At 38.5% G+C, this 27,994-nt stretch overlaps 1 protein-coding gene across 3 annotated transcripts; it reads right to left on the bottom strand.

The window, feature by feature from the left end:
- Positions 1 to 146: 146 nt before the first annotated feature.
- LOC130904513 (phosphoribosyl pyrophosphate synthase-associated protein 1) lies at positions 147 to 27,728 on the bottom strand. 3 transcript variants are annotated; one of them, XM_057817319.1, is made up of 11 exons: positions 27,634 to 27,728; positions 26,962 to 27,014; positions 24,433 to 24,499; positions 24,163 to 24,335; positions 22,340 to 22,455; positions 22,197 to 22,252; positions 20,246 to 20,391; positions 18,727 to 18,768; positions 15,285 to 15,355; positions 5,035 to 5,181; positions 147 to 3,250 (listed from the first exon to the last, which is right to left on the bottom strand). In XM_057817319.1, exons 4-11 carry the CDS (start codon positions 24,314 to 24,316, stop codon positions 3,092 to 3,094), a joined length of 891 nt encoding a protein of 296 aa, XP_057673302.1. In that variant the 5' UTR covers positions 24,317 to 24,335; positions 24,433 to 24,499; positions 26,962 to 27,014; positions 27,634 to 27,728; the 3' UTR covers positions 147 to 3,091. The 3 variants fall into 3 exon arrangements, with proteins under 3 accessions (XP_057673302.1, XP_057673300.1, XP_057673301.1); XM_057817317.1 differs by having other exon boundaries at positions 27,303 to 27,699; XM_057817318.1 differs by lacking the exon at positions 18,727 to 18,768 and having other exon boundaries at positions 155 to 3,250; positions 27,303 to 27,699.
- Between the last annotated feature and the right edge of the window lie 266 nt (positions 27,729 to 27,994).

Here is a 27,994-nt window from a genome sequence, read left to right as displayed (position 1 = left end):
TGCGGTTTTTCACTTATCGCAGCGAGTTCTGGTCCCACTAACTGCGAAAAACGAGGGACCACTGTACACTGTGGTCACGGTGAATCATCCAAAGTCTTTCCAAACACCCTATATAAGTCATCTAGTGAAAATTTCTGAATTTTTTTTTTTTTTTTAATATCGCATTTTAATATCGCAATATCTTGCAAACCCCCCCAAAAATGGCAACAATAGTTTTTTCTAATATCGTTCAGGCATAATGGCCATCATACTGACCAGTCAGTTGACTGAGTTTGACCCGTCAGTAGTGACTCTGATCTTCTCTGATAAGTTACTCAGTTCCTTGAGCATAGTTCTGCTACACAGAAAACCTACATGAACTAGGCATCAAAATCATATAAACATTAACTGTGAATAAATCACACACCAATCTGGCAAACAGTTTTTCCCCCCAATTGTACTTTATTCTATTGAACAGACAATGACATACAGTCAAGGAGGAAGTTTGACAAAAAAACAAAAAAGGGAAGACATTAAATTACAGCAACTTCCTGCTTACGAATCAGCACATGCATTTGCAGTATAGCTTAGAGGAAACAAGGCATTGAAAACTAAACAAAAGGCAAAAAGGTAAGCACACAATCAGCAAATGTGGAAATACATATTTTTGCATTTGCTTAAGAGGATATATCCCTGAGCAAAGAGCTCGCTGAGCAGAGATATATATTAATATACAGACTAAGCATTAAGCACTAATGCTCAAAAGGTGCACATGTTCAAAATATACATACAGTAGGTCAACAGGAAACATTTAAACTTAACTGTACACTTAGACTGTAAATACATGTTATTTGCACATTTTTGATAATCCTACCACTGATTTTATCATCAATGTCAAACTCAACTTCGAGGCACCCGATAGTTATCCGCTTTTATTATGGTAAAGTCTAAAAATCACGCCAGTTTTGGTTTGAAATAAGCTGTCTCAAGTTAATTTTAGACTCATAGCACGTACTGTACGTATGCAAAGCTGATTCAGTCTTAATATGGAGCTGAAGAGAAACTTTAGATTTTCCCATAATAAGAAATCATACTTAGTGATGGAGCACAGTGGTATAATACCTTTAGTTCAGTAATGCCACATTGCGAGAATTTTTTAGGGTGGACGAACAACATTGCTTTTCGAGATTTAATCAAAGTACGCTTTGACAGGATCATATAGCCAAAAGTGTCTTTACTTCATATTTAGACTTAAGGACCGACATTTAAAACACTGAAAAAGGCATTCATTTAGCACAAACAGCACAAACTGACTTCAGAAAATACTCTTTAGAAAGTATGGCTGAGCTAAATGCTAAGTTAGAAAGTATAGCTGAGCTAAATGCTAAGTTAATCCAACAGAGGGACATACTTTAACGCGGTAGCACCACAGAACAATAGTATAAATCAGTGGTTCTTAACCTTGCTAAAGGTACCAAACCCCACGAGTTTCACACGTGCATTAACTGAACCCACTGGAATTAGAAAAATCTTTTTTTTCTTTCTTTCTCAAATTCCTTATCGATATATCTAAGCTAGAAACCTAAAACCTAAGTAAATTTTCATTCAAATTTCTTCTCATTTAGACAGCATGTTTTTAAACAGGCCAAAATGTATGTTTATACATTTATGCCTCCAGCATCATCAGACCACCAAACCAAGATTGGCCCAATGCACGTACAGTATGTTAAAATTTTTCATTCAAATTTGGAGGAATACAGTATATGTTATATTGTTCGATATTAAACCTGCTGTGTTGCATTAATAATGACTGTGCAGTTTCTGTCATGTTTACATCTCATATGGTATCAAATTTAATGAAAAACCCCACACAAAATGATCGCCAAATTTATACATAAAGTTACATAAAAAAATAGACATGAATCTTTTGATTTGCTTTTCACATTGGAAAAGTAAAATAAACTCAATTCATTTCACCACTTTCTATTTTTGTTTTAATGTCAAAATGCTCATTCTATCGCATCCTTCCCTCACCTATTATTTTCATGGCCTAAATTGTGGCGCAATTGTTGTTGTTTTTTATGTCAGGGCAGTACACGTTACCCATAGGTCTGTTATATTTCCTCATTCCAAGTGAGAGTCAACCTTCCACTGAGCAAACCAGCTTCTCCTCCCATCAGATAGAGGTCTAGCAGTTGAAAGAACTGGAATAAAGCCTGTATATTGTGGACTAACCAGTCCAAAACCTGGTCTAAAATGCCACTTTGCCTGGATTTAGTCAGCCTCCAAAAATAGGGCCCTGCGTGTCTCAACCTTCACCGGACCCCTTAGACTGAATCACCGAACCCCTGGGGTTCAATCGAACCCAGATTAAGAACCACTGGTATAACTTCTGATCTAACAGGATTGCTGCAAACTATAAGATTAATTAAGAATACAAATATAAGTGATGATGCTACAGTGTCTATTCAGTGCATGTATTGAATCTGTGTGAGTCTAACAGAGGATTGTCACCTAGATAAAAATCAACACATTCATAAACGGGTGAGGTTCTTCTTCTCTGCAAAAACTATTTCATGAGGGGTGTAAAAAGCCTCCTAGCAACTCACTTAGCATACCCTACCTGACCATAATTGTATAATAAATGGTGCAAAAACTCCTCAAAATTGTCAGCAATGAGCTAGTTTTGGTAGCTGGATACCACATGCCCCATATTAAATGCAAACTAATCACAGTGTAATGCAGGTAGGACCACAAATGCCAGAAAGAGAGTAAGAGGAAAAACAGAATAAGAATACACATTTGACTAATTCTCAGCTATTATTTGTTTTAAGAAATATTAATTTGGGCTACGTCTATTAACGAAATTGAAATAATTTAGAAATACACTGCAGATTAGAATTGTACTTCATTAGAATTTAGCGATTTTATTCACATATTTAAAATAGAGATTTGAGGAATGACACGGTAAGTAAGTAGACAAACAAGGACTTAGAGGCAATGCATAAAATGTTTTGTTTTTTTCCACTATATCATGGTTGAAGTAGCAGGAAAATTATAAAAAGTGCACCTTCCTTCAGTCACAGCCAGATCCACTTCACAGATTCACACCCTAGTCGTCCACTGCAATGTTGCGGAACAAGTAGGCCATGGATTCTCCATTGTGGATACGCCGAATGGCCTCTGCCAAGATCATACTGACGTCCACAGTTTTGATTTTTGGACATTGAAGCTTCTGCACTTCATGTGGGACTGTGTTGGTCACCACCACCTTAAATACATACATAAGCTTTATTTCAAATGCAGTATTAACACAAACATACTATGATGTTGTAATAGATTTGCAAGTCAACTCTGTTGATGACAGCAGTATCTGCTACTCATATATTTCCATGAGTGCTGTTGTTGTTGTTCACTAGGGATGTCCAGATCCCATCACGTGATCGGAAATCGGGTCGATCGCGCCATTTTGCAGAGGATCGGAATCGGGTGAAAAGGACCGGGTTTTTAATTTAAAAAATATATCTGTTTTTTTGCTTCAAGCTCGTGCGGCCTCTCACTCTCCCTCCTGCTGCTTTTCTTGGTCAGCAGTGCAGATGGAGTTTTGATACTTAAAGTTAACGATGATTGACAGGTTTGTAGCTTTGATCTGGCGAGTGAAGGTTCTGTAGCTCTACAATCAAAGGCACATACTGTATGTGTTAATCATCGTTCAGTCAGTCTTCATTGTCTAGAGCAGGGGTAGCCAACGTCGGTCCTTGAGGGCCCCTATCCAGCTTGTTTTCCATCCTCCAACACACCTGATTCAAATAATCAGGATTTTTTTTTTCTTACTTTTTAAGGGCTTAAAAAAAAAAAAAAAATAATCCAGAAATACAAAAGCATTGCCGAAAGATACAAACAATATGTTTTATAATCCGCAACACTACTGGAAAAAGCATAAGAGGAAGTACTGTAAAAAGTACAGTACTTTAACATATAAAACAATAATAAAAACAACAAAAAAAAAACTTTTTTTCCCAGTATCGGATGGGGACTCTGTATCAGCAGATTCTCAAAATCGGGTGACTCGGACTCGAATGAAAGTGATGTGCTGCAGCAGGTAGGACCCAATGGTCAAAATCAGACTGGCAGGCCGGTCTTACATGCCCACATTGGCGTGCACACATAGACGCCTGGTTTTGCTCAAGCACTGGCCCTTGCCCTCTTAACTGAGCAAGTGCCCTTATCAAGGTTACTGGCTCATGATCATTATTAGGGCCCGAGCACAAACTGGCGCGAGAGCCCTATTGTAATATAAAGGATTATTATTATTATTATTAATGCCCGTGGAGCAGATTCTCAAAATCATATGACTTGGACGCAATATTATGCGATCGGGACATCCCCATCATTCACTATTTTGAATGTCTACTGATAAGGAAAACTACTGGTACTTATAAAAATTGTGAAATTAAAATATATAATGGGGGGAAATCATAACTCATTTCAGAATGTGAAACCTATAAATTATATGGAGTCATTACACAGTGTGGATTATTTGTAGCCTTCACTTCCTGATCATTTATGAGCAGGACTTACAGTTAATGAAATCTCAAAATTCAGTATCTCAGAAAATAAATTTAGTGGTGGTGTCACACCCCAACCAGCAAAATAACTCAAAACAGATGGAAAGGTATCTTGAGCCTTTCGCCAATGGCTACATGTGTTCCTAATATAAACACATACCAATGACACACCCAGTTCCCAACGGCTGACCTTAGCAAAGAGAAATCATACATTCAAATTCTATCCAGTCAGCCACATATTAATGAGGGTATAGCTTTTTGCATATGCAAGCTAAAAGCTTAAGATTGAAAAATGACATGCTGGGCATTTTCAATGAAAATTGTACTGCAAACCTGATAAAATTATATTGTTATTTCATTTTTTTTTTTAATTACAATAATAATAATAATGAAAGGTTACTTTAAAATACAGTACTTTTTCACGATATTCTTTTCTTTTTGGATGCTATAATGGTGACACATTGATAAGCAGTTCAGTTGTCCTTACCTCATCAATGGCTGACTCTTCTATGAGACGTGGGGCATCAGCTGACAGTAATCCATGTGTTGCCATGATGTAAATTTTATAAGCACCTCTTTCTTTCAGGATCTCAGCGGCTGCCACAAAATCTCCTACATCATCAATGATATCATCCTGGAAAATAAATCGAGCAGTCATGAATTAGTGAATGTTGATGCTTCAAGCACCCTCCAAAAACTCAGAGTGTTTCTGTTAAGTCTAGCAGGATTTAATACAGATTACTAAGTGTTTATAGTTTGTTAGGACATAATAGCATGTTACCTCAACTGTTTTTGCACATTTAGTGGACTTAAATGGTGATTTTATTTATTAAAGAAAACTGACTGACTTATTCAATTCCAATTTTAAGCTACCTGGACGTGTGGAAAAGGTAATTGCCCACACCTTGTAAGATCATAAATTAACTGAAGCTAATCACAATTTTTGGGAAAGTTGAGTCCATTTTCACTGAACACACCCAATCATTATTACATCCAGACCTCCAAACTCAAACATGGTGGTAGTGCTTGTGTAATGTCTGGGTTAGTTTTTCTTCTTCAGGACCCGCATGCCTTGGAGTGATTGATGGAAATACTAATTTTACGCTATACCAAAAATTCCTTCAGGAGAAGACTGCGTTTAGTTTGTGACCTCAGGCTGAAGCACTCTTGGCTTTTGCAGCAGGAAATTGATCCAAAACACATCAATAAATCTTAATAAATCAACTTCTCAATGGCTTAGGTGAAACAACATAGGTTTTGGAGTAGCCCATTCAACTTCTGAACTTGAATACTATTGAAATGCTGTGGTATGATCTTCTGCTCAGAGTTGAAAACCCTCCAGTGTTGCTGAATAATAACAATTCAGGTGGAGACCAAAATATCTGCACAGAGATGAGAAAGACTTGTTGTCTGTAATAGAAAAGATGTTATTGCTTGTAGTTGCTCAGAAAGTTTAGGTTTAGGAAATAATTCAGGAATAAAGACAAGCCTAGGTAGCTACAAAAAGATTTATATTCTCAAAGGTCCTCTACCATCAAAATGTATTTTCTCCACTGTTTTATGCAGAACATAGGTCAGAATGAGTCATTGACCGAGTTTAAATCCGGCAACTGTGTGGCTTGTCAATAGATTGCAACCACCTTTGAAACCAAGATCAAAGCTCATTTACATCTCGAATATAAATGACAAATCATATATCATCTGGCAAAAACTTTGGATATACTAAATTGTGTTAAAAAGAATGTCCTGTTATTATTCAATCCGATTTACCTTGCAAAAGTCAATAGAATCATTCTACATCGGTCGTTTCAAATAGAAACACTTGTGTGGGATGAACAATACACACACATACTGTATATATACACTAACCGGCCACTTTATTAGGTACACCATGCTAGTAACGGGTTGGACCCCCGTTTGCCTTCAGAACTGCCTCAATTCTTCGTGGCATAGATTCAACAAGGTGCTGGAAGCATTCCTCAGAGAGTTTTGTCCATATTGACATGAAGGCATCATACAGTTGGTGCAGATTTGTCGGCTGCACATCCATGATGCGAATCTCCCGTTCCACCACATCCCAAAAATGCTCTATTGGATTGAGATCTGGTGACTGTGGAGGCCATTTGAGTACAGTGAACTCATTGTCATGTTCAAGAAACCAGTCTGAGATGATTCCAGCTTATGACATGGTGCATTATCCTGCTGAAAGTAGCCTTCTGAAGTTGGGTACATTGTGGTCATAAAGGGATGGACATGGTCAGCAACAATACTCAGGTAGGCTGTAGCGTTCCAACGATGCTCAATTGGTACCAAGAGGCCCAAAGAGTGCCAAGAAAATATTCCCCACACCATTACACCACCACCACCAGCCTGAACCGTTGCTACAAGGCAGGATGGATCCATGCTTTCATGTTGTTGACACCAAATTCTGACCCTACCATCCGAATGTCGCGGCAGAAATCGAGACTCATCAGACCAGGCAATGTTTTTCCAATCTTCTATTGTCCAATTTCGATGAGCTTGTGCAAATTGTAGCCTCAGTTTCCTGTTCTTAGCTGAAAGGAGTGGCACCCGGCGTGGTCTTCTGCTGCTGTAGCCCATCTGCCTCAAAGTTCAACGTACTGTGCGTTCAGAGATGCTCTTCTGCCTACCTTGGTCGTAACGGGTGGTTATTTGAGTCACAGCTGCCTTTCTATCAGCTCAAACCAGTCTGGCCATTCTCCTCTGACCTCTGGCATCAACGAGGCATTTCCGCCCACAGAACTGCCGCTCACTGGATATTTTTTCTTTTTCGGACCATTCTCTGTAAACCCTAGAGATGGTTGTGCATGAAAATCCCAGTAGATCAGCAGTTTCTGAAATACTCAGACCAGCCCTTATGGCACCAACAACCATGCCACGTTCAAAGTCACTCAAATCACCTTTCTTCCCCATACTGATGCTCGGTTTGAACTGCAGGAGATTGTCTTAAACCATGTCTACATGCCTACATGCACTGAGTTGCCGCCATGTGATTAGCTGATTAGAAATTAATTGTTAACGAGCAGTTGGACAGGTGTATCTAATAAAGCGGCCGGTGAGTGTGTATATTATATAGCCACATATATTTATGGCGGAAAACACAGAATCAACTGAAAAAGCCGTTTCTGCTCTTGCACTCCTCTTTAAAATAAACTGCTGTATTTTAATCCAAAAGAACTGTTGTGTCCAATACACCAATATGTCTATATGCTGCCATAGCAGATTCATGTCGCATTAAGCCCCCGAACTATTTTTAATTTGTCCGTTTTACCCTTGAAACCCCCGTTTGCAGACGTTGAGCAATCGCTTTTGTTTCAACCCAGCCATAAAAAGAAGATTATATTTATTATTCAAAATGTCATTTTTAGTTTTGAATCATTAACTGATGTCTAATATTTCATTAAAAAAAAAAAAAACGACTTTAAAAAAATATTCACTCGCATATTTGAAACTTTTAAACAAATTACGTCACAATGAAAAAAATGGTGTCTGTAAATAAGTCACGGATATCTACCTCATAACTATCGCTTAATTGTATTTTTTTATCTTACTGTCACATTTTCCCCGATGTTAGATGATAAATAATCCAAACAAAGAAAAATTGGGAAAAAAAAAAGTTTAAAAGGGTAAATATATGAAAAAGAAAATCTCAACCACTCCTTAATGTCTGCGATTTCTGCATCGCGACCCTTGTTATATTACCATGTTTCACCCATGAAATCCCAAATAAATTTGCCAGTGGCCATTCACAGTTGTGTCTTGACACTTGGTGATACATGCTACATAGAGTTTTTGGATCGAAACAAGTACGCGATAATATCTCGTTAAAATCATGTCAAATCAGTCTTTAATTATCCTCTCTCATGCTCTCACCTCCAGTTAGGGTTTTGCTGTTTAAATTTTATTTTATTTTTTTAAATGCCCTCCTGTTCAAAATTTTTCTTCCCCTGTAAAATTGAGATTTTGAGCTTTCCAATGATGTATCACACGTGCATATCGTACAATTTTGAAATTTGGCCAAATCGGGGATCTCAGAGAGGAACTTCAAGTCACCTTAGTGTTTTCCGCCATATACTGAACAGTGGTTACCCCTCTCCAAACCCCTGAGGTTTGCAGAGTAAGTCTAAGAGGTTTGGCGAAGGTTAAGACACACAGGGACATCCACTGACAAAAGCCGAGGTGTTGTTTTAAACTAACTCCTTGGTATGAGGAGGTATAAAAGACCTTTATGGACCCTACCCACCGACGTCACAAAACCACGTGCTCGCTGTATGGTTCCGCCCACTTGTCCGTCATTTTGTCTCTGTATTAGCATTGGTTTCAATTGATGGAGGAATTTAAAATGCATTTCATGGAAGACCCGGTGCTTTCTGATGCCGTAAACTCACTGGATGTGTTGCATAAAAGGCGTTATGTGGAAAAGCTTCGTTCTATACAGTCGCCAGATCCATATTTGATGCCCAAATCGATGTTTTTCGACCCACTGTCTTCGCCCTGTCTGCCTGACATCTGCTACGCTGATATTATCTTGTCCACACAAAATCAGCCTATTCTCACGAAAATTTGAAAAACTTCAAGAGCTTGGAGGCTTATAAATACTTCGTTGCTGGTTGGGTGAAACAGGTCCTCGTCCACGAAAATTCGGCAGGAATCTATCTTGTGCTTGGAAAGGTGAGTTACGAAATTTTCAATTCAAAATCTTTTGTTATTGCTAACATCCACTGTCAAGTCTAATGTATTTCATGTCGTTTGTCAATGGAGTTAAGGCTTTTAATGTTTATATGGTTTAGCGATAGCACTCTCACTACATACATACGTGTATGTTGTCGGCGATTAGCCTAGCAATGATCTTAATTGTGGTTATTTGTCAGCCCAAAACCCTCTAAGTATATCTTAAATGCATTTTACCGGATATAAAATGATTACTACATAGTCTGTGGTGATTTTTTGGTGCCCAGTTTTCACGTCGAATTGCAGCCGTCCATTTCGCTCTCCTCTTTGGATCCCTCGGAATACGGTAAAACTTCAAGTCTCTCCTTCCATCTTCTCTGTTAGTGCAACCAACAGCCACACACGCCTTCACCATTTTGATTATTAATGTTAAGGGGCAGAAAAACACGCCGTAAATAGGAGGAATGTACGTAGCCGTAACAGGTTAACACTATGTTTTGACGGACAATTGGGCGGTACCATTCAGGAGAGCGGAGTTGTGACGTCACGTGGGTAGGGTCTATAGGCAATGTGGACTGAGCAGAAAATGAAAAACATCTGTGTCATTTTACTTCATGAAAATAGTTATGTCATGCGACGATAAAATTAGAATGTAGACATGAAAACCAAAAAAAAGGAACAGTGTGTTTCCAGTGTGAAAATCAACAGCAAAAGGCAGAATATATTTCAGTAAATTTGAAATTTGACAGGGTCCCCCAGGATTGATGAATCTAAATTCAAGACTTTTAAGACCTTTTTTAATGCCATTTCAACTGAAAATTAATACTTTTCTCGCACCCATTATTTAGATCATATTGAATCATATTGAATAAATAAAGCACTGAACATCAAATTTAACCTCAATTACTAAGTGTGTTTGACCCAAGAATGCACATATATTGATAGGGATGGGAATTGATACGATTTTTACGATTCCGATTCCATTATCGATATTGCTTAACGATTCGATTCTTTATCGATTCTCTTATCGATTCTAATTTCGGGAAAAAGAAGAACAAACATTTTGATTGGCATCAAGTTTGTTTAATCAGAAGTCACAACCTTACAAACTCACAACGAGGTCAAAAGAGGCCCAAAGCCTCAATGTTAACTGTGGCAATAAGTGGCAAATGCACAAGAATGTGTAACATTTTACTGAAACATTTTTCTAATAGAAATAAAAAATATTGGTATATTTTGGCATATAGGTCGTTGTTCTGCCTTTGGCAATGTCCCCAAACTTTTTCCTGTGAGGGCCAAATAACTTTTCCCTTCTCTGATGAGAGGCCGGGGTCAGTTTGTGACAGAAAAAGTGTGATGATTGCAGGAGTGCGAAATGTAAAAAAAAAAAAGTTTTTCAGAAAGCCACAATCAAATAACCCTCTGTGGATTCTTCACGGAACAAAAGTAAATAAAATAAAAATAATAATATAATAAAATAATAATAAATAATAATAGCACTATTAATTAAATAGATAATAACCAAATAACCCTCTCTGAGTTATTCACTGAAAAAGGCCAGGAAATAAATAACACTACTGAGGGAGACAAAAACAAAAAAAATTCAAAATGCTCTCTGGCATTGTTCAGAGGGCCGGACCAAATATGGAGCCGCGGGCCGTAGTTTGGGGACCCCTGTTTTTATTTACTAGTATATTGAAATGCATGCCTTTTAGTTTTTAATGGCGCTTTCACCCTCAAGTGGTGGCGCCCTTGCGCTTCCTCACGCGAAGAAGAGCGCGAAGAAGAAGAAATGCCGCATCCAAGCCAGTGAGCGAGTTAGTGAGAAAGGGAAACACTGCCACGAGCCTACGTTCTTTGTTAATGTTTGTAAAATATCCACAGAGCCAACGCCTGTATGTATCATCTTCTGTGTTGTTGTTGTGTGTTTCCACTCGCGATCGGACACTTAAATCCAGTTGTGTAGTGGTTTAAACGATGTGCTAATGCTAGCGAACGCATGCTGTTTGTTATGACTGTGTTAGCAGCTAATCATCGCTGATTTACGTTGATGCGAACCTGTTTGTTATTGGGGACGGTATTGATTTGTTTCATTTCTATTTTTAGTTTCAAGTGATGGTTGAATAAAGTCAGCAAATTATACCAACGTCTTCTCCATCGTCATTTGGGAGTTTAGCTAGCTGTATAGCCAGGACTGAGCCTTAGCGTCTCGGTGAGGACAGTGCAGTCTATTCCCTCCCGATGCAGTTATTTCCATCTCGCAATGACTGCAAGTCGCTTTGTTGTCATTTTTTCCTCGTGAAGACACACTTTCGAGCGTTTGAACCTACGTCATTGTTATGTTTACGGCGGCAGTGCTCGTGCTAAACTATCGTAACCTTTCATTTTCACACTTTTTCCTGGTGAAGTGTAGCCAAACTTTGGAGCGAGTGGTTCTTGGCGCCATGCTAGTTTGATGTGTCTGGACAACAAGACACGTCACGACGCAATATGCGTCTTTAGGGATCGTTAAAGGGATTGTTAAGGCTTTTTCATTGTGATGTCAAGGCCTCGAAACACTCGGAACCGGTTCTGAATTGGAATCGGATTTCGATTCCCATCCCTATATATTGAAGATACAATTAAAACACATTTAAAGTAACATTATAAAGTCTGTCAGAATTTTTGTAAACACACACACGCACACAATAATTATGGACAAAAAAGGAGGAGGACAGGACTCAGACCAGCCATCTTCTGTAACAGGCTAGCTGCTTGTGCACCTGCCAAAAACCCAGTGAACATGGCTAACTCTTGAGTTAAAACGGCGAAATTCACATTCATTCGAAAGGCAAACCGAAATGTTTAAGCAGGTCCACTGCCTTCGCATGACCCATCAATTGCAACCTAAAGTATCTGGATGTAACTTGAGCCCCTATCACATACTCCAAAACAACGGGAATATCGCAGGACTTAACCGTGCAGCAGTTGTGTGTGAAAACAATTTCCCGTGTCGAAATTGTGCGTGAAAGCAGGCGTTAAATTCCCGGGTCACAGCACATGGCTGATGACTTAAATATCATAGCGGCGGCCGATGTAACGTCCTCCCTCTTCGCAGTAAGAGGAAAAGCGGTAAACAAACATCGCAATTATAAACATAGCACGCTGGAAACAGCAAAATTAAACTGAAAACATGACCAAAATTAAAATGTCAATTATTACGTCGGGCCGGGCCGGGCCAGGGTTCTTTCTCGCTAACTTTTTGAAATAAGTATATATTAACGATGTACAAATGATAAACTAAGGAATACTTGTTATAAAATAAATAATTTGGATTAAAAAAAAAAGAAGGCGCTGTATGGTCATCGCAGAGCGTGCCTATACGCCCTTTTAATCTTCCCCTCTGCGAGTCTGCAAAACCGCATCTGTTTATTTATATTTAACAAACTTTTCCAGCTTTATTTCGTTGTGTAAATAAATTTATAATGATCATAAAAATATGTAGTCTATTTAAACATTAAGAAAATGTGCGTTTTTTTTTCCTGCCAAATGAGAATTCGTTATAAAAGACAGGCTCTTATGCAGACATCGTCACAAATGTTATCACACAAAACGCGGGTCGGCCTTTAATACCCGCGGACTAGTTCGGGTCGGGCTGGACTTTTTAGGCCCGATTTTACCTCTATCTTAAAGTCTTGATGAGCTTAAATTGGCTGCAGTTACGAAGTCGGGAATGCTCCCTCCGGGGGAAAAAAAAACACGACTTGAGCAACATTATGTTTAACAAACTTTTCCAGCGTTATTTCATTATGTAAATGCATTTATAATGGTCATAAAAATATGTTGAATATTTAAACATTAAGAAAATGTGAGTTTTTTTTCTGCCAACTGAAAATTCGTTACAAAAGACAGTTAAGACATCGGGAACGCTCCCTCTGGAACAAAACGCAATATGACCAACATTGTGACAGTCGATGCCGACCAAAAATGACGTAATATCCGAAACAGATCATCAATGGACTCATTTGAAGTATATGAATGGTGGTCTGTTTTGGTGTTCAGAATCCACAATACTTCTGCCTGCAGGGTTTTCGTTCCACCGACAAACGGACGCATTCCTGATGCAGAGGTGGATGGATTCTCCGTTTTGCTGGTTGTGGTGGTTTGGCACGCACGAGTTGCATTTTGATTTGTAGTGCAGTGCATCGTAAAAACTCTATGTGTCATCTTCGCTATGGATTTAAAAAAAAAAAAAACACGGATATAATTTAGGTTGCACTGAGATGTTCTTGAAAATTAAGACCATGGTGAAAAAATTCCAGACTTACAACAGCTAATTTAATACTTTTAATACCTTTAATAATGGAAAACTAAATTCAATGCTTTTTTAATACTTTTAATAACCCACGGGTACCCTGTATTAGGTTGCTAGCTTAGCGGTTTTAATTTTGAAAAAAATTGCTTTCTTATTAATATCCAAAGGATTCAGTGAATTCATATGTCAGTGAGTTCATATGTTAAACTTGTGGGGTTCAGCACCTTTAGCAAGGTTACAAAATTAGAGATCACTAGTCAATATTAGAAAAATTTGACATATATCGGTTAGGGCTGTCAAAATTATCGCGTTAACTGGCGGTAATTATTTTTTTTTAAGTAATCACGTTAAAATATTTGACGCAATTAACGCACTTGCCCAGCTCAGACAGATTTAAATGACAGTAGAGTGAAAGGCCCACTTGTTAATTGTGTTTTGCGGAGTTTTGCTGCACTCTGCTGGTGCTTGAGTGCGACTGATTTTATAGGCTTCAGCACCCAGGATCATTGTGCAAGTAATTATTGACATCAACAATGGCGGGCTACTAGTTTATTTTTTTATTGAAAATTTTACAAATTTTTTATTAAAACGAAAACATTAAGAGGGGTTTTAATATAAAATTTCTATAACTTGTACTAACATTTTTCTTTTAAGAACTACAAGTCTTTCTATCCATGGATCGCTTCAACAGAATGTTAATAATGTTAATGCCATCTGTTGATTTATTGTTATAATAAACAAATACAGTCCTTATGTACCACATGTTGAATATATATATCCATATTGTGTCTTTTCTTTCCATTCCAACAATAATTTACAGAAAAATATGGCATATTATAATGATGGTTTGAATTGCGATTAATTGCGATGAATTACGATTAATTTTTAAGCTGTAATTAACTCGATTAAAAATTTTAATCGTTTGACAGCCCTAATATCGGTATATGCCTTTTTTTAATCCGAATGGCCGATATGTAAAAATCCAATTAAAACTGGGTTAAATATTTGTTATTTCTATGATTAGTTTTTCCATTAGTCGAGAGCTGTTTTTATAATCGCGGTAATATATTTTCTGTGGAAAAATTTCGTGAGCTATTAATTTAACCTGTTATTCAACTTTATAAGAGATGTTTCTGAGTCTAGGAAATTCAGGCCCTTCTGGAGCTATTATTTTCTATTTGTGTGATTCAATACAGACGTATTAGGCATTTTAATGAAGTTCAGTGTTTGATTTATTCAATTTTTTTAAAAACCTTCACTACAAATGAATATCGGCTCCAAAAATCAGTTATTGGCCCCTCTAACTACTAATAATCCGTATTGGTACTGGAAAAACCCATATTGGTCGATCTCTGTTACAAACCACTGTAAGCATATACAAACACACACAGTAGTAGGACTCATAAAAAAAATTATTATAATGTGGAATTCTTGAAATCACTCAAATTTAAAATGAAGAAAATGTTTCCTATCAAATTATTTTGAGAAGAAATGGGGTGTAAACAAAAAATACAATAATAGTGAATATAGACAACGAAGAGGATACAGCACACCCAACACCTTTAAGCTGTATGATAAGAGGTGCCCAATAATAAGTGCACTCCCCATATTTGACTCTATGTTTGTGCACATATTTAAGCAGAACAAGAGAACTTGATCCCCCCCCCCAAAAATCGAAGCGGCACATAATCAAATGAATCCTCTGATGGGATACAGTCAACAACAACAACAACACTGTAGCAACCTCTTACCACGATGATGGCAATTCTTCCCCCTACGTCCCCAACAACAGTAATGGGAGGTTTCTCCTTGGCCATCATTACTGAAAAGCAAATTACTTTGTGTAAGGGACATTGAAGATTTTGCATTTCACCTCATTACAAGTCACTCAGTAGATTGGGTAAAATGGGTTGAGAAAATGGTTTGCAAAATAGGGAAAATTAGTGTGCCAAATTCCTTCTTAATAATGGACTACAACCAATAATATAATTGGCAATACGAAGCAGTCGCAACTGTAAATTGGCAATAGAAAGTTACTAATGGAACAAATTATTTCCCCCCATTCTACCCCACCTACCCCCTAGGAGGTTTATCTGAAATGCCAAAACGTAAAGCACATGCCATGCAAAGAACCAAGAAGGTTTTCAGCCCAGGATACCCAATCGGAAGGGAACTGCCCATGGCAGGCATATGACAGCAGTGTGCATATGAAAAACTATGCACCAGAGAAACTTATTTGACACTGAACAAAAGTGTATGACAACCACTGCAAAGGGATTCTTCATTCGCGCTTGCCAATCTTATGGGTCATTCATCAGTCCAACATCACTGCTTCCAGTAAATATTGGCATACATGCACGCAATAATCACAATGCACCTCACCTAACAATCACAGATTTGAACTGTTTATTTCTTCGTGCAAATGGCAATTGAATCCTAACACGAGCAATACAGGCAATGTATTTCAAATTATAATTTCAGGTTCATTTGAGTGAGTTTGAAATAATCATACCAAAAATAATAAAGCAAACAAACTATAAACAAGGGCATTTAATTTAGCCTGTCTTTTAAAGTCAAGTTGCAACAGGTACAGTGGGGAAAATAAGTATTTAGTCAACCACTAATTGTGCAAGTTCTCCCACTTGAAAATATTAGAGCGTCCTGTGATTGTCAACAGGGGTAAACCTCAACCATGAGAGACAGAATGTGGAAAAAAAAAAAAAAAAAACAGAAAATCACATTGTTTGATTTTTAAAGAATTTATTTGCAAATCATTGTGGAAAATAAGTATTTGTTCAATACCAAAAGTTCATCTCAATACTTTGTTATGTTCCCTTTGTTGGCAATAACGGAGGCCAAACGTTTTATGTAACTCTTCACAAGCTTTTCACACACTGTTCCTGGTATTTTGGCCCATTCCTCCATGCAGATCTCCTCTAGAGCAGTGATGTTTTGGGGCTGTCGTTGGGCAACAATGACTTTCAACTCCCTTCACAGATTTTCCATGAGGTTGAGATCTGGAGACTGGCTAGGCCACTCCAGGACCTTGAAATGCTTCTTACAAAGCCACTCCTTTGTTGCCCTGGCTGAGTGTTTCGGATCATTGTCATGCTGAAAGACAGCCACGTCTCATCTTCAATCCCCTTGCTGATTAAAAGGAGATTTTCACTCAAAATCTCTCAATACATGGCTCCATTCATTGTTTCCTTTACACAGATCAGTCATCCTGGTCCCTTTGCAGAAAAACAGCCCCAAAGCATGATGTTTCCACCCCCTTGCTTCGCAGTAGGTATGGTGTTCTTTGGATGCAATTCAGTATTCTTTCTCCTCCAAATACGAGAACCTGTGTTTCTACCAAAAAGTTCTATTTTGGTTTCATCTGACCATAACACATTCTCCCAGTCCTCTTCTGGATCATCCAAATGCTCACTAGCGAACCACAGACGGGCCTGGACGTGTACTTTCTTCAGCAGGGGGACACGTCTGGCAGTGCAGGATTTGAGTCCCTGACGGCGTATTGTGTTACTGATAGTAGCCTTTGTTACTGTGGTCCCAGCTCTCAGTAGGTCATTCACTAGGTCCCCCCGTGTGGTTCTGGGATTTTTTCTCATCGTTCTTGTTATCATTTTGACGCCACGGGGTGAGATCTTGCATGGAGCCCCAGATCGAGGGAGATTATCAGTGCTCTTGTATGTCTTCAATTTTCTAATAATTGCTCCCACAATTGATTTCTTTACACCAAGCGTTTTACCTATTGCAGATTCAGTCTTCCCAGCCTGGTGCAGGTCTACAATTTTGTCTCTGGTGTCCTTCGATAGTTCTTTGGCCTTGGGCATAGTGGAGTTTGGAGTGTGACTGACTGAGCTTGCGGACAGGTGTCTTTTATACCGATAATGAGTTAAAACAGGTGCCATTAATACAAGTAACGAGTGGAGCCTCGTTAGAAGAAGTTAGACCTCTTTGACAGCCAGAAATCTTGCTTGTTTGTAGGTGACCAAATACTTATTTCCACTCTAATTTGCAAATAAATTCTTTAAAATCAAACAGTGTGATTTTCTGTTTTGTTTTGTTTTTCCCCCCCATTCTGTCTCTCATGGTTGACGTTTACCCATGTTGACAATTACAGGCCTCTCTAATCTTTTCAAGTAGGAGAACTTGCACAATTAGTGGTTGACTAAATACTTATTTGCCCCACTGTATAACAATAATGACACAACAGAGTAAAAGCAATGTTATCATTGTTATAAATTACATTTTCTTCTAAATACAGCTGCATTGCGAGAATTGTGCCATGTAAATGCTTTTTATTAATTCAAAGGTTGAAGGAAACAATCAGCCAGCCAAGCCAATTGTAAGTGGGAAAGTAGAAAGGAAGTGCATGCCTAGTGGAAAACTACTGAATACTGCGAGGCTCACAGCATCAGTCAGTCACATAAACATCTTTAAGTGAAACAACTGATAGCCATGTTAGCAGTAAACACACTCCTGTGAAATTCTTGACGACTTCGCGAGACACTTTGAAACATGAGATGTATAATCTTGAAATTGCTTGAAAGGGTATAACAGTACTTCTCCAAACAGACAAATGGACATACACACACACAAACAAAACCCTAAGCTAGTAAATAAAATTGAGGATATTAGTTGAATAATTACACGTGTCAAGCAAATTATTTTTTTGCATTTCCTGTTTCTGCAAATACACATTTTAAATTAGAAAAGCATGCTTCATCGGTCTCATCACATGCAGTCGAGAAGAGCAAAGTGTTAATCAGATGTTCTGAAAGAGCAGGTCTAACAAGGATGCAACATGTGCTGATTGGCAAGATGAGTCCGGACTCCAGATATTTAGGTAAAGATTAATAAGAATTCAAAAAGATGTTTGGCATGGTTCTGGTTTGATTTATAGAAAATAAAATCAGAACGCTACAAAACAAAGAAGGTTTGGTCCATCTTGCAGAAGTGTCTGGAATATTGGATGAGGGAGAATATTTTTTTTTTTAACATTTCTAAAAAGTGCCACACATAAAGTACTATATAAAAGGAAATGACTCTTGTTTCTCTGCACCAGTTGTCCTTCAATCCAGACTATTTTTCCCAAGATGTGACAAACCCTTTGTAGGCACATGCACTAACAACTGAGGAACCATTTGAAAAGGAACAATTTGATGTAGGTCAGGTTTACGCTCGTACTTGGAAGCTCAATGCCAGGGAACGGAGCTTGTTGTTTGCCTGCTATTGCCAACAAATAAACACCACATTAAACACGAATGCACAAGTAATTCACAAACACATGATGCCAAGACTTGGAAAATCCTCTTGCAGAATAATGATTTATTAATAGTTTGGATTTGTTGAGTCAATATTCTTTCTTTTGCTATTTGATTGAATTTGGCAATAGTAGCTCTGGGGAGGATTTTTAAAGTCAATGGTAAGAGTAAAAACCATACGTAAAAATAGAAACATATCTGTTAAATAAAGGGGATGTGGGATATAAGCTTTTTGGAGTCATTTGCCAATGACACATTTATATTAGGGTTTTTTGTTGTTCTTGTTGTTGGTTAGCAAGGAAAAGTCCAATCTATAAATGAATGTATACTAAATGGTTAACTACGAATAAAAACTTAACACACAGCTGTCAATTTATAGTCCATGCAACCACATCAATTCATAGTTCATGCAACGAGTTCAGTGTTGTGTTAAGTACAGGTAGTCCCCGGGATACGAACGAGTTCCGTTCCTACGCTGGAAACGTAACCCGAATTTCCGTGTGAGTCAGAATTAACCCTTTAAGTATCCATAAATACCCCCAAATCTCAAAATAACTATCCAAAAACATGCATTATAGGTCATTGTACTGTCCTCACCATGACTTTGGAGATAAGTCTTGCGTTTATCACTAGCTGTTGATACAGAAATAACAATTCACACAAACAATTAGCATGTATCAGTTAGCGTCCGTACATCATCAAAAATAATCACAAACTCGCCCAAAGTGTTTAACCACAATTGAAAATATACAATAAACAGTTCAAAAGGGGTTATATAACGGCTGGAGACAAAATGGCGAATGAGACTCTAGCGACATAAAGTCAAGATCAAGTACCGGTATGTTGGGTACGTTGTAACCCAGGGGACTACCTGTATATGATACTGACCCTGGTTAGATTACATAAAGGATATGGACTCTATCCAAAATCATTGAGGTTTTTGACACAGAAAAATATTACCAGTAACTGAGACAGTGAAAAGATTGAAATATTCTAATCCACTAAATTTTGCTAAATCGAGCAATAAGGTCCTGTCTAAAATAAATAGGTTTCTAGTTTTAATATATCGTAATTTCTTTACAACTGCTAACACTAGAAGGCAAAAAATATGCAAATTTTAATTGTTTTTTAAGGTTAAGATTACAATGTGATTATGGAATATTTAGGGAACCAAAGCACGCAACAAGAACAAAAAACAACACATCCTATTTATTTATGTATGATGGATGGCATGAGTGAAAAACAGCCTAAAACTAAAACAGTTTTTCGATTCACGTATGACAAATGAATAGAACACTGGGATAAATGTCAGTCTGTAAAATCCCATTTCCACTACAGGAAAAAAAGTGCTGCTTTTTGGGGTCATCCAACCTACAGAGTCAGGAAATACATTTTAAAGAGACAACAAAGGTTAGCAATTTTTAAAAAAACAGCTCTCTTACAAGGAAGCTCTAATCCTGTGTGTCCTGTGGTGTTGCGCACGGACGGCGGTGAATGCCTTCCGTCAGCCATGTCGGACTCAGAACACTGAGCCTCACCATGAATCACTGCCAGACCCAAGCGCAAGCGCTCTGCATAGGACTGAGCTCTAGAAAAATTAATGAGAACACAGGGCACTCTTTACTGTACTTAGTAGCTGCATGTTTTTGCTGGCATAATGGTATTAGCATACAACACCATTTGTATGTCTGATTGAGAATTAACATTATACTGTACACTCACCGGCCACTTTATTAGGTACACCATGCTAGTAACGGATTGGACCCCCTTTTGCCTTCAGAACTGCCACAATTCTTCGTGGCTTAGATTCAACAAGGTGCTGGAAGCATTCCTCAGAGAGTTTGGTCCATATTGACATGATGGCATCACACAGTTGGTGCAGATTTGTGGGCTGCAGATCCATGATGCGAATCTCCCGTTTCACCACATCCCAAAGATGCTCTATTTGATTGAGATCTGGTGACTGTGGAGGCCATTTGAGTACAGTGAACTCATTGTCATGTTCAAGAAACCAGTCTGAGATGATTCCAGCTTTATGACATGGTGCATTATCCTGCTCAAAGTAGCCTTCTGAAGTTGGGTACATTGTGGTCATAAAGGGATGGACATGGTCAGCAACAATACTCAGGTAGGCTGTGGCGTTCCAACGATGCTCAATTGGTACTAAGGGGCCCAAAGAGTGCCAAGAAAATATTCCCCACACCACCAACACCAGCCTGAACCATTGATACAAGGCAGGATGGATCCATGGTTTCATGTTGTTGACGCCAAATTCTGACTCTACAATCCGAATGTCGCAGCAGAAACCGGGACTCATCAGACCAGGCAACGTTTTTCCAATCTTCTATTGTCTAATTTCGATTAGCTTGTGCAAATTGTAGCCTCAGTTTCCTGTTCTTAGCTGAAAGGAGTGGCACCCGGCGTGGTCTACTGCTGCTGTAGCCCATCTGTCTCAAAGTTCAACGTACTGTGCGTTCAGAGATGCTCTTCTGCCTACCTTGGTTGTAACGGATGGTTATCTGAGTCACAGCTGCCTTTCTATCAGCTCGAACCAGTCTAGCCATTCTCCTCTGACCTCTGGCATCAACAAGGCATTTCCGCCCACAGAACTGCCGCTCACTGGATATTTTTTCTTTTTCGGACCATTCTCTGTAAACCCTAGAGATGGTTGTGCGTGAAAATCACAGTAGGTCAGCAGTTTCTGAAATACTCAGACCAGCCCTTCTGGCACCAACAACCATGCCACGTTCAAAGTCACTCAAATCACCTTTCTTCCCCACACTGATACTCCGTTTGAACTGCAGGGGATTTTCTTAAACCATGTCTACATGCCTAAATGCACTGTGTTGCCGCCATGTGATTGGCTGATTAGAAATTAAGTGTTAACGAGCAGTTGGACAGGTGTACCTAATAAAGTGGCTGGTGAGTGTATATCTTATTATTAATGCACTGCCTTTACCCCATTGTGTGTTGTTGTTTTTTTATTTAAATTAGGCACATTGATGGATATGCAGATTGTTTCAAAAGTCACTCTCTATTCATTTTTGTCATTTCAGGTTGTATTTAAACAGATTTAAACAGGCACAAAGCCATCACCATTTGGCAGTTTGGGCTTTGCAGTGTTGTTAACTGACACTTGTGCCATTTTGCAAAACTGCCACCTGGAAATAAGTATTTTTTTGTTTGTTTGTTTGAAAGGTTTATCTTTTCCTGACAACCCATTCAGCAAAAATTTGCCACCGCCACCACCACTCACGAAAACACTGAATTCCTACAGGGGGCATTTAAATCAATTAGACGTCCTCATATATATGAATTGAATACCAAGATTGATTATGTTTTGGTAACATAAATGTAACATCGTTTTGTTTTGTTTTTTTTCAGTGTCTTTACCTCTTAGCTGCTGCTGGGGATTTGGCCACAATGATGGCGTTCCTGTAATCCGGAATCTATGATCAAAGGAGAAAATGCACATCACATCATAATACAGCTACATTAGTCTGTTGGCAACATTATTGCTTGGGTGGAATTATCACCTCCTCTTGGATATACTGGATCAGGAATGGGGAGGCCCGCAAATTGTCCACGGGAAAAGAAAAGAAACCCTGGATCTCTTTCTGATGCAAATCCATGGTGATGATGTGTGCTAGTCCTTTAAAGTAAAAGACATGGTCATGAGATCTTTATATGCTAACAGAAAATTGCTCTTGAATTGGCAGGATCTACACAAATAATAACACTGGAGGCACTAGTACAACCAAATTTTTCAGCACCAGTATGGAGGTAGATTTCTGTCTTTATTATTCAATCCCAAAAAAAGTCGCTTCAATCAACAAGAAAATAAAAAATAAAAAAATTCTCTTCAATCGAAATATATATTTTCAATAAAAAATGTGTTTGGATGCAAAAATAAATTTTTAAATAAAAAAAATGCATTTGAAAACTATTTTTCTTTGAATTTTTTTTTACTGAAGTCAAGTTTTTTTTTTTTTTATTGAAACTTTTAGTTGAAGTAACGTTTTGGGTTTGGGCCACATTTTGGCTAGGACATTTTTGTCTTTATTATTCAATCAAAAAATAAGTTAGTAAAAAAAACTGATTGAAGAGGAAAAAGTAAACTTTTTTAAAAGTTTTGAAGGCACTTTTTTTAATTGAAATTTTGACACAAATGTTCACCGCCTCACAACAACACTACGTTGATGGACATGTATCGAGACTACGTGCATTCTACTTTGATGATGGAAGGCTCGACTTATGCTCCACGTTCGCTAATATTTTTCTAATAATTTTATAAGTTGTGATTTATTGACCTGTTTTGCAAATGCACAAATCCTTTGAAATAAAACAAAAAATGGAATCATGTTGTCCAAAAGTTTTATTACGATCAATATTTGCAATAAAAAAAAGAATGACATACTATTGGTTTTATATCATGTGTGATGATCTCATAACACCATAACAATAATCTAACCATATGAAAAATACCTTGTAGTATTTCTTTGTAACGACAAAATCCGCGTCAGCGCTTCTTCATCCGGCATCTGTAATATTATTTGCAATTTTGCCTCATTTTCGTCACTCAAGTGGCCAGCATATCAATCTAAACCTCATGTTAATAAAAGCAGCACAGATTGTTAGAATTGTGTCCACGAATGATCAACGAAGTGATAAGAACAACCGCACAACACAGAAAGTCCCAGAGCCTCATCTACGTCGTGCTGAATCCATTTTTGGAGATTCCGTATGTTCCTCTGGTTTGATTTTGCAGTTTTAACTTTGTCTACACACTGCTCACTTCAGCCGCACTTCATGTTGTTCTGTCTAAATCAGAAGTCCGTAGCAGAAAATGTCGAAGATTGCGCCTCCCAATTTTCGCTCAGGAAACTTGTCTATAGGCTGATGAATAAACGTCTTAAGGGCGTATCTCACTGCCATGTTGCCGTGACTAGTCAGAGAGACCAAAATATTGCTTGTGCTCTTACCACAACTGACTCATTCCTAAACAGAGTGACAAACAATTCACCGAAAGGTCGCCGATTATAGGCGTACACACAGTATATTAAACCATCCATCTTCACCTGGGTCACAAGTCTGCTAGAGCCTATCCCAGTCAACTGTGCGCAAGAGGCAGGGTTCACCCTAAACTGGTCACCACCCAATTAAACATACTCTATAAACAAAACAACTGCCCATACTACTCTCATTTTAAATTCAACCGACCCAGATTAATTGACTGGATACCTTAGAAAACAAAACATGGGTTTTCACATGCAATAAATACAGAAAAACAGGGTCAAAAGCTGCCAAATCAAATGATTTATTTATAAACGAATAAGATGATTAAAATTAATCACGTTACCTGCTTTAGCCAACATAGACGCTAACAGTTTGCATACTATGGAGCCCCTCTTCCTCATTTTGCACTGTTTGCTGTAAGGGAAGTATGGAATAACGCCAATGATGTTCTTTGCGCATGAGGTCTTAAGGGCATAGGCCATGACCAGCAGCTCCATGATTGCAGTGTTTACATCTCTGTTTGGAGTAAAATAATAACCCATCACCGGAAGTTGAATGACAGAATATGAATTATGAATTTATAGCTGCAGTGGGTAGATGATGCTACACTCACCTTGGTATGGTCTGGATGATGAAGATGGTTTGCCCACGTACAGACTCTTTTACATCAACTCTCGTCTCTGCAAACCAAAATGGTAAATGGACAGTACTTATATAGCATATTTATCTACATGGTTACCATGCCCAAAGCGCTTTACATTAGCACACATTTACCCTTTCACGCACACTATCACACACCAACGGTGCTGCTACCATGCAAGGTGCTGCCAACCCATTTGGGGCAAATTAAGGTTCAGTGCCTTGCCCAAGGGTAATTCGACAGTGGGCAGTCGTAGCCGGGAAACGAACCGCTGACCCTTCTGTCCAAGGACAATTCCAGGTACCAACTGTGCCATTGCCAAACAAAGCAATTTTCAAAAAGTCTATTTTCTGCCAAATAATTGACAGTAGTCCTTACACAAATCTGACAGGTTTCAAATTTAAATTGTGCTAGCAAAGTATACATTTGCCACATACAGTGGTATGAAAAAGTATCTGAACCTTTTGGAAATTCTCACATTTCTGCAGAAAATCACCATCAAATGTGATCTGATCTTTGTCAAAATCACACAAATAAAAAAACTGTCTGCTTTAACTAAAATCACCCAAACATTTACTGGTTTTCATATTTGAAAGAGGACAGTTTGCAAACAATCACAGAAGGGGGAAAAAATAAGTACGTCAACCATTACATTGAATATTTTGTAGGCCCCCTTTGGCAGCAATAACTTCTACCATGACGTGTCTCAGTGGTAGTGTAGTCCTTCCCCAACCCAGAGGTTGTGGGTTCTATTCTCCCCCTGATGAACTCGTCTAAGTATCCTTGAGCAACATACTGAACCCCACGTTGCTCCTGGTGCCGCGTCAACAGTAGGTAGATGACGAGACAGTGTAAAGCGCTTTGAGGGCCTTAAAAGGTGGAAAGGTGCTATACAAGTGTAACACCATTTACCAGACGCTTCCTGTAGCAGCAGATCACATCTGGCACATCGATGAGGACTAATCTTGGCCCATTCTTCTCTACAAAATGCTGTAGTTCAGTCCGATGTCTGGAAAGAATCGCTGTCTTTAGGTGGGGGTTTAATGGGGTTCAAGTCTGGACTTTGACTTGGTCACTCAAGAACGTGTATTTTTTTTTCTTCTTAAACTATTCTGAAGTTCATTTACTTGTTACGTGTTCACGTGTTTTGGATCATTGTCTTGTTGCAGCATCCATCCTCTTTTTAGCTTCAACTGTCTGACAGACGGCCTCAGGTTTTCCTGCAAAACATCCTGATAAATTTTTGAATTCATTCTTCCATTAATTATTGCAATTTGGCCAGGCCCTGAGGCAGCAAAATAGCCCCAAATTATGATGCTCTCTCCACCATGCTTCAGGGTGGGGATGAGGTGTTGATGTTGGTGAGCTGTTCCATTTTTCCTCCACACATGATGTTGTGTGTTACTCCCAAAAAAATCAACTTTGGTTTCATCAGTCCACAAAATATTTTGCCAAAACTTCTGTGGAGTGTCCAAGTGCCTTTTTGCGAACACTGAATGAGCAGCAATGTTTTTTAGACAGCAGTGGCTTCCTCTGTGTAGTCCTCCCATGAACACCATTCTTGGCCGTAGTTTTACATTTAGTCGATGTGTGCACAGAGATATTGGACTGTTCCTGTGATTTCTGTAAGTCTTTAGCAGACACTGTAGGGTTCTTTTTTACCTCTCTGAGTATTCTGTGCTGAACTCTTGGCGTCATCTTTGGTGGACAGCCACTCCTTGGAAGAGAAGCAACAGTGCCAAACTCTCCCCATTTGTAGACAACTTCTCTGACTGTCTATTGATGAACATCCAGACTTTTAGAGATGGTTTTGTATCCTTTCCCGCTTTATACAAATCAACAATCCTTGATCGCAGTTCTTCAGATGGCTCTTTTGACCAAGCCATGACGCACATCAGACAAAGCATCTCATCAAGACAATTCTAACCAGGAGTGTGTTTTATAGTGGGCAGGGCAGCTTTAAACCACTCATTAGTGATTGGGCACACAACTGACTTAAAATTGTTTGGTAAAAATTGGTTTCAATTCATCTTTCAGTCTCGTTAGGCAGAGGGCTCACTTACTTATTTGTCCCCCTTCCGTCATTGTTTGCATGCTATCCTCATTCAAATGTGACAACCTATGAATGTTTGGGTGGTTTTAGTTAAAGCAGACACTGTTTCTACATCTGTGTGATTTTGACAAAGATCAGATCACATTTCATTGTGATTTTATGCAGAAATGTGAGGAATTCCAAAAGGTTCAGATAGTTTTTCATACCACTGTATCATTGTCTGCTACAAATAATTAATATACACCATTATTGTTCATAATCTGAACTCAAATTACAGTCAATTCGATATTCATACAATCACAATCTTCTCTATGGCAATACGCTGAAATCAGTATGCACTCCATGAAAACATTTCTAGCTAAATGTCTTGAATATATTTTTTGTAATAGCCCAGAGTCCTTTTAGATTATCAATAAATCAATAAAATGAAGATCAATGTTTTCTCTTACCACTATTGGACTCTTGAAAGACAACAGACTTTCCCAGCTCAACTCCAAGTCGCCTAAAGACCAAAGGAAGGCGATCATAGTCATCATTAGTGTTGCAAACACAAACCGGTCTTTCAAAACAAAACAAACACACACAGAAAAATCAGTATAAATGAATAATGAATAAGTTGCCATTACAACCATTCTAAAGTGCTGATAGGGTTTTTGAACCAGTAGTAAAGAACTAGTCAAAGGCATTTGACAGAATAGCAAAACATCGAGACAAATAACGCTATTTGAATAGCTCACGGTTTTTAGCATGCACGATGAAGTTTGCTGATCAATTCTAACATGATTCTTACTCCGTTATCTTTTTCGCCAGCTCTGTGCATGCAACTGAGGAGTTTGCCGAGAAAACACGATAGCCACTTTTTGCTACGTTCATTGTTGTTGCTGAAGATCTGGTCTTTGCACTGACTTTGGGTAAAAACTCAGTATATTTTCAGTTTCTTTCTGATGACGTTGACGTTAGCTTCCGTGGTCGCTGTTCGTGGGTTAGCCCGCTCTCTTCAACCGCGACAGTCGCAAATACAGATTTCGATGTGTTAAAAACGGAAGCAAGGCATGGCAGTGATGGAACTGAACCGTTGCGCGTCATTTGAAAAATTCTCAGACGTGTTTTGGTGTTCCAACCTGACTAACAGGTAGCGTGCTGCTTGTCAAACAGGAGCCGACATATTTTCCTCCTACGGGATCCGCTTTGGGTCAATCTTTGCTGCTCCACGCCAGTCATCCTATTTTTGTCTCATTGACACAGTGGTCATTTATTTTTTCGTGAGAGCCGATTTCTTGCGAGATCTAGCAGAATGTTGTACTGTATCTTTATCAGTTAAATAATATTGAACGCCACGATCAGCGGGTCCCCGTTCCAAATATCTACCAACCAATCTTTCTTGCCAATAGTTTGATCTACAGTTGTACCTGCGTAACACTGCTAAAAAAAATCCAGCATATGCACGGAAAACACAGACAAGGCTGAAAAAGCAGTTTCTGC

Source organism: Corythoichthys intestinalis, chromosome 16 (assembly GCF_030265065.1).
Source record: "Corythoichthys intestinalis isolate RoL2023-P3 chromosome 16, ASM3026506v1, whole genome shotgun sequence".
NCBI classification, from domain to species: Eukaryota; Metazoa; Chordata; class Actinopteri; order Syngnathiformes; family Syngnathidae; genus Corythoichthys; species Corythoichthys intestinalis.
This window is presented reverse-complemented; position numbering and strand designations above follow the sequence as displayed.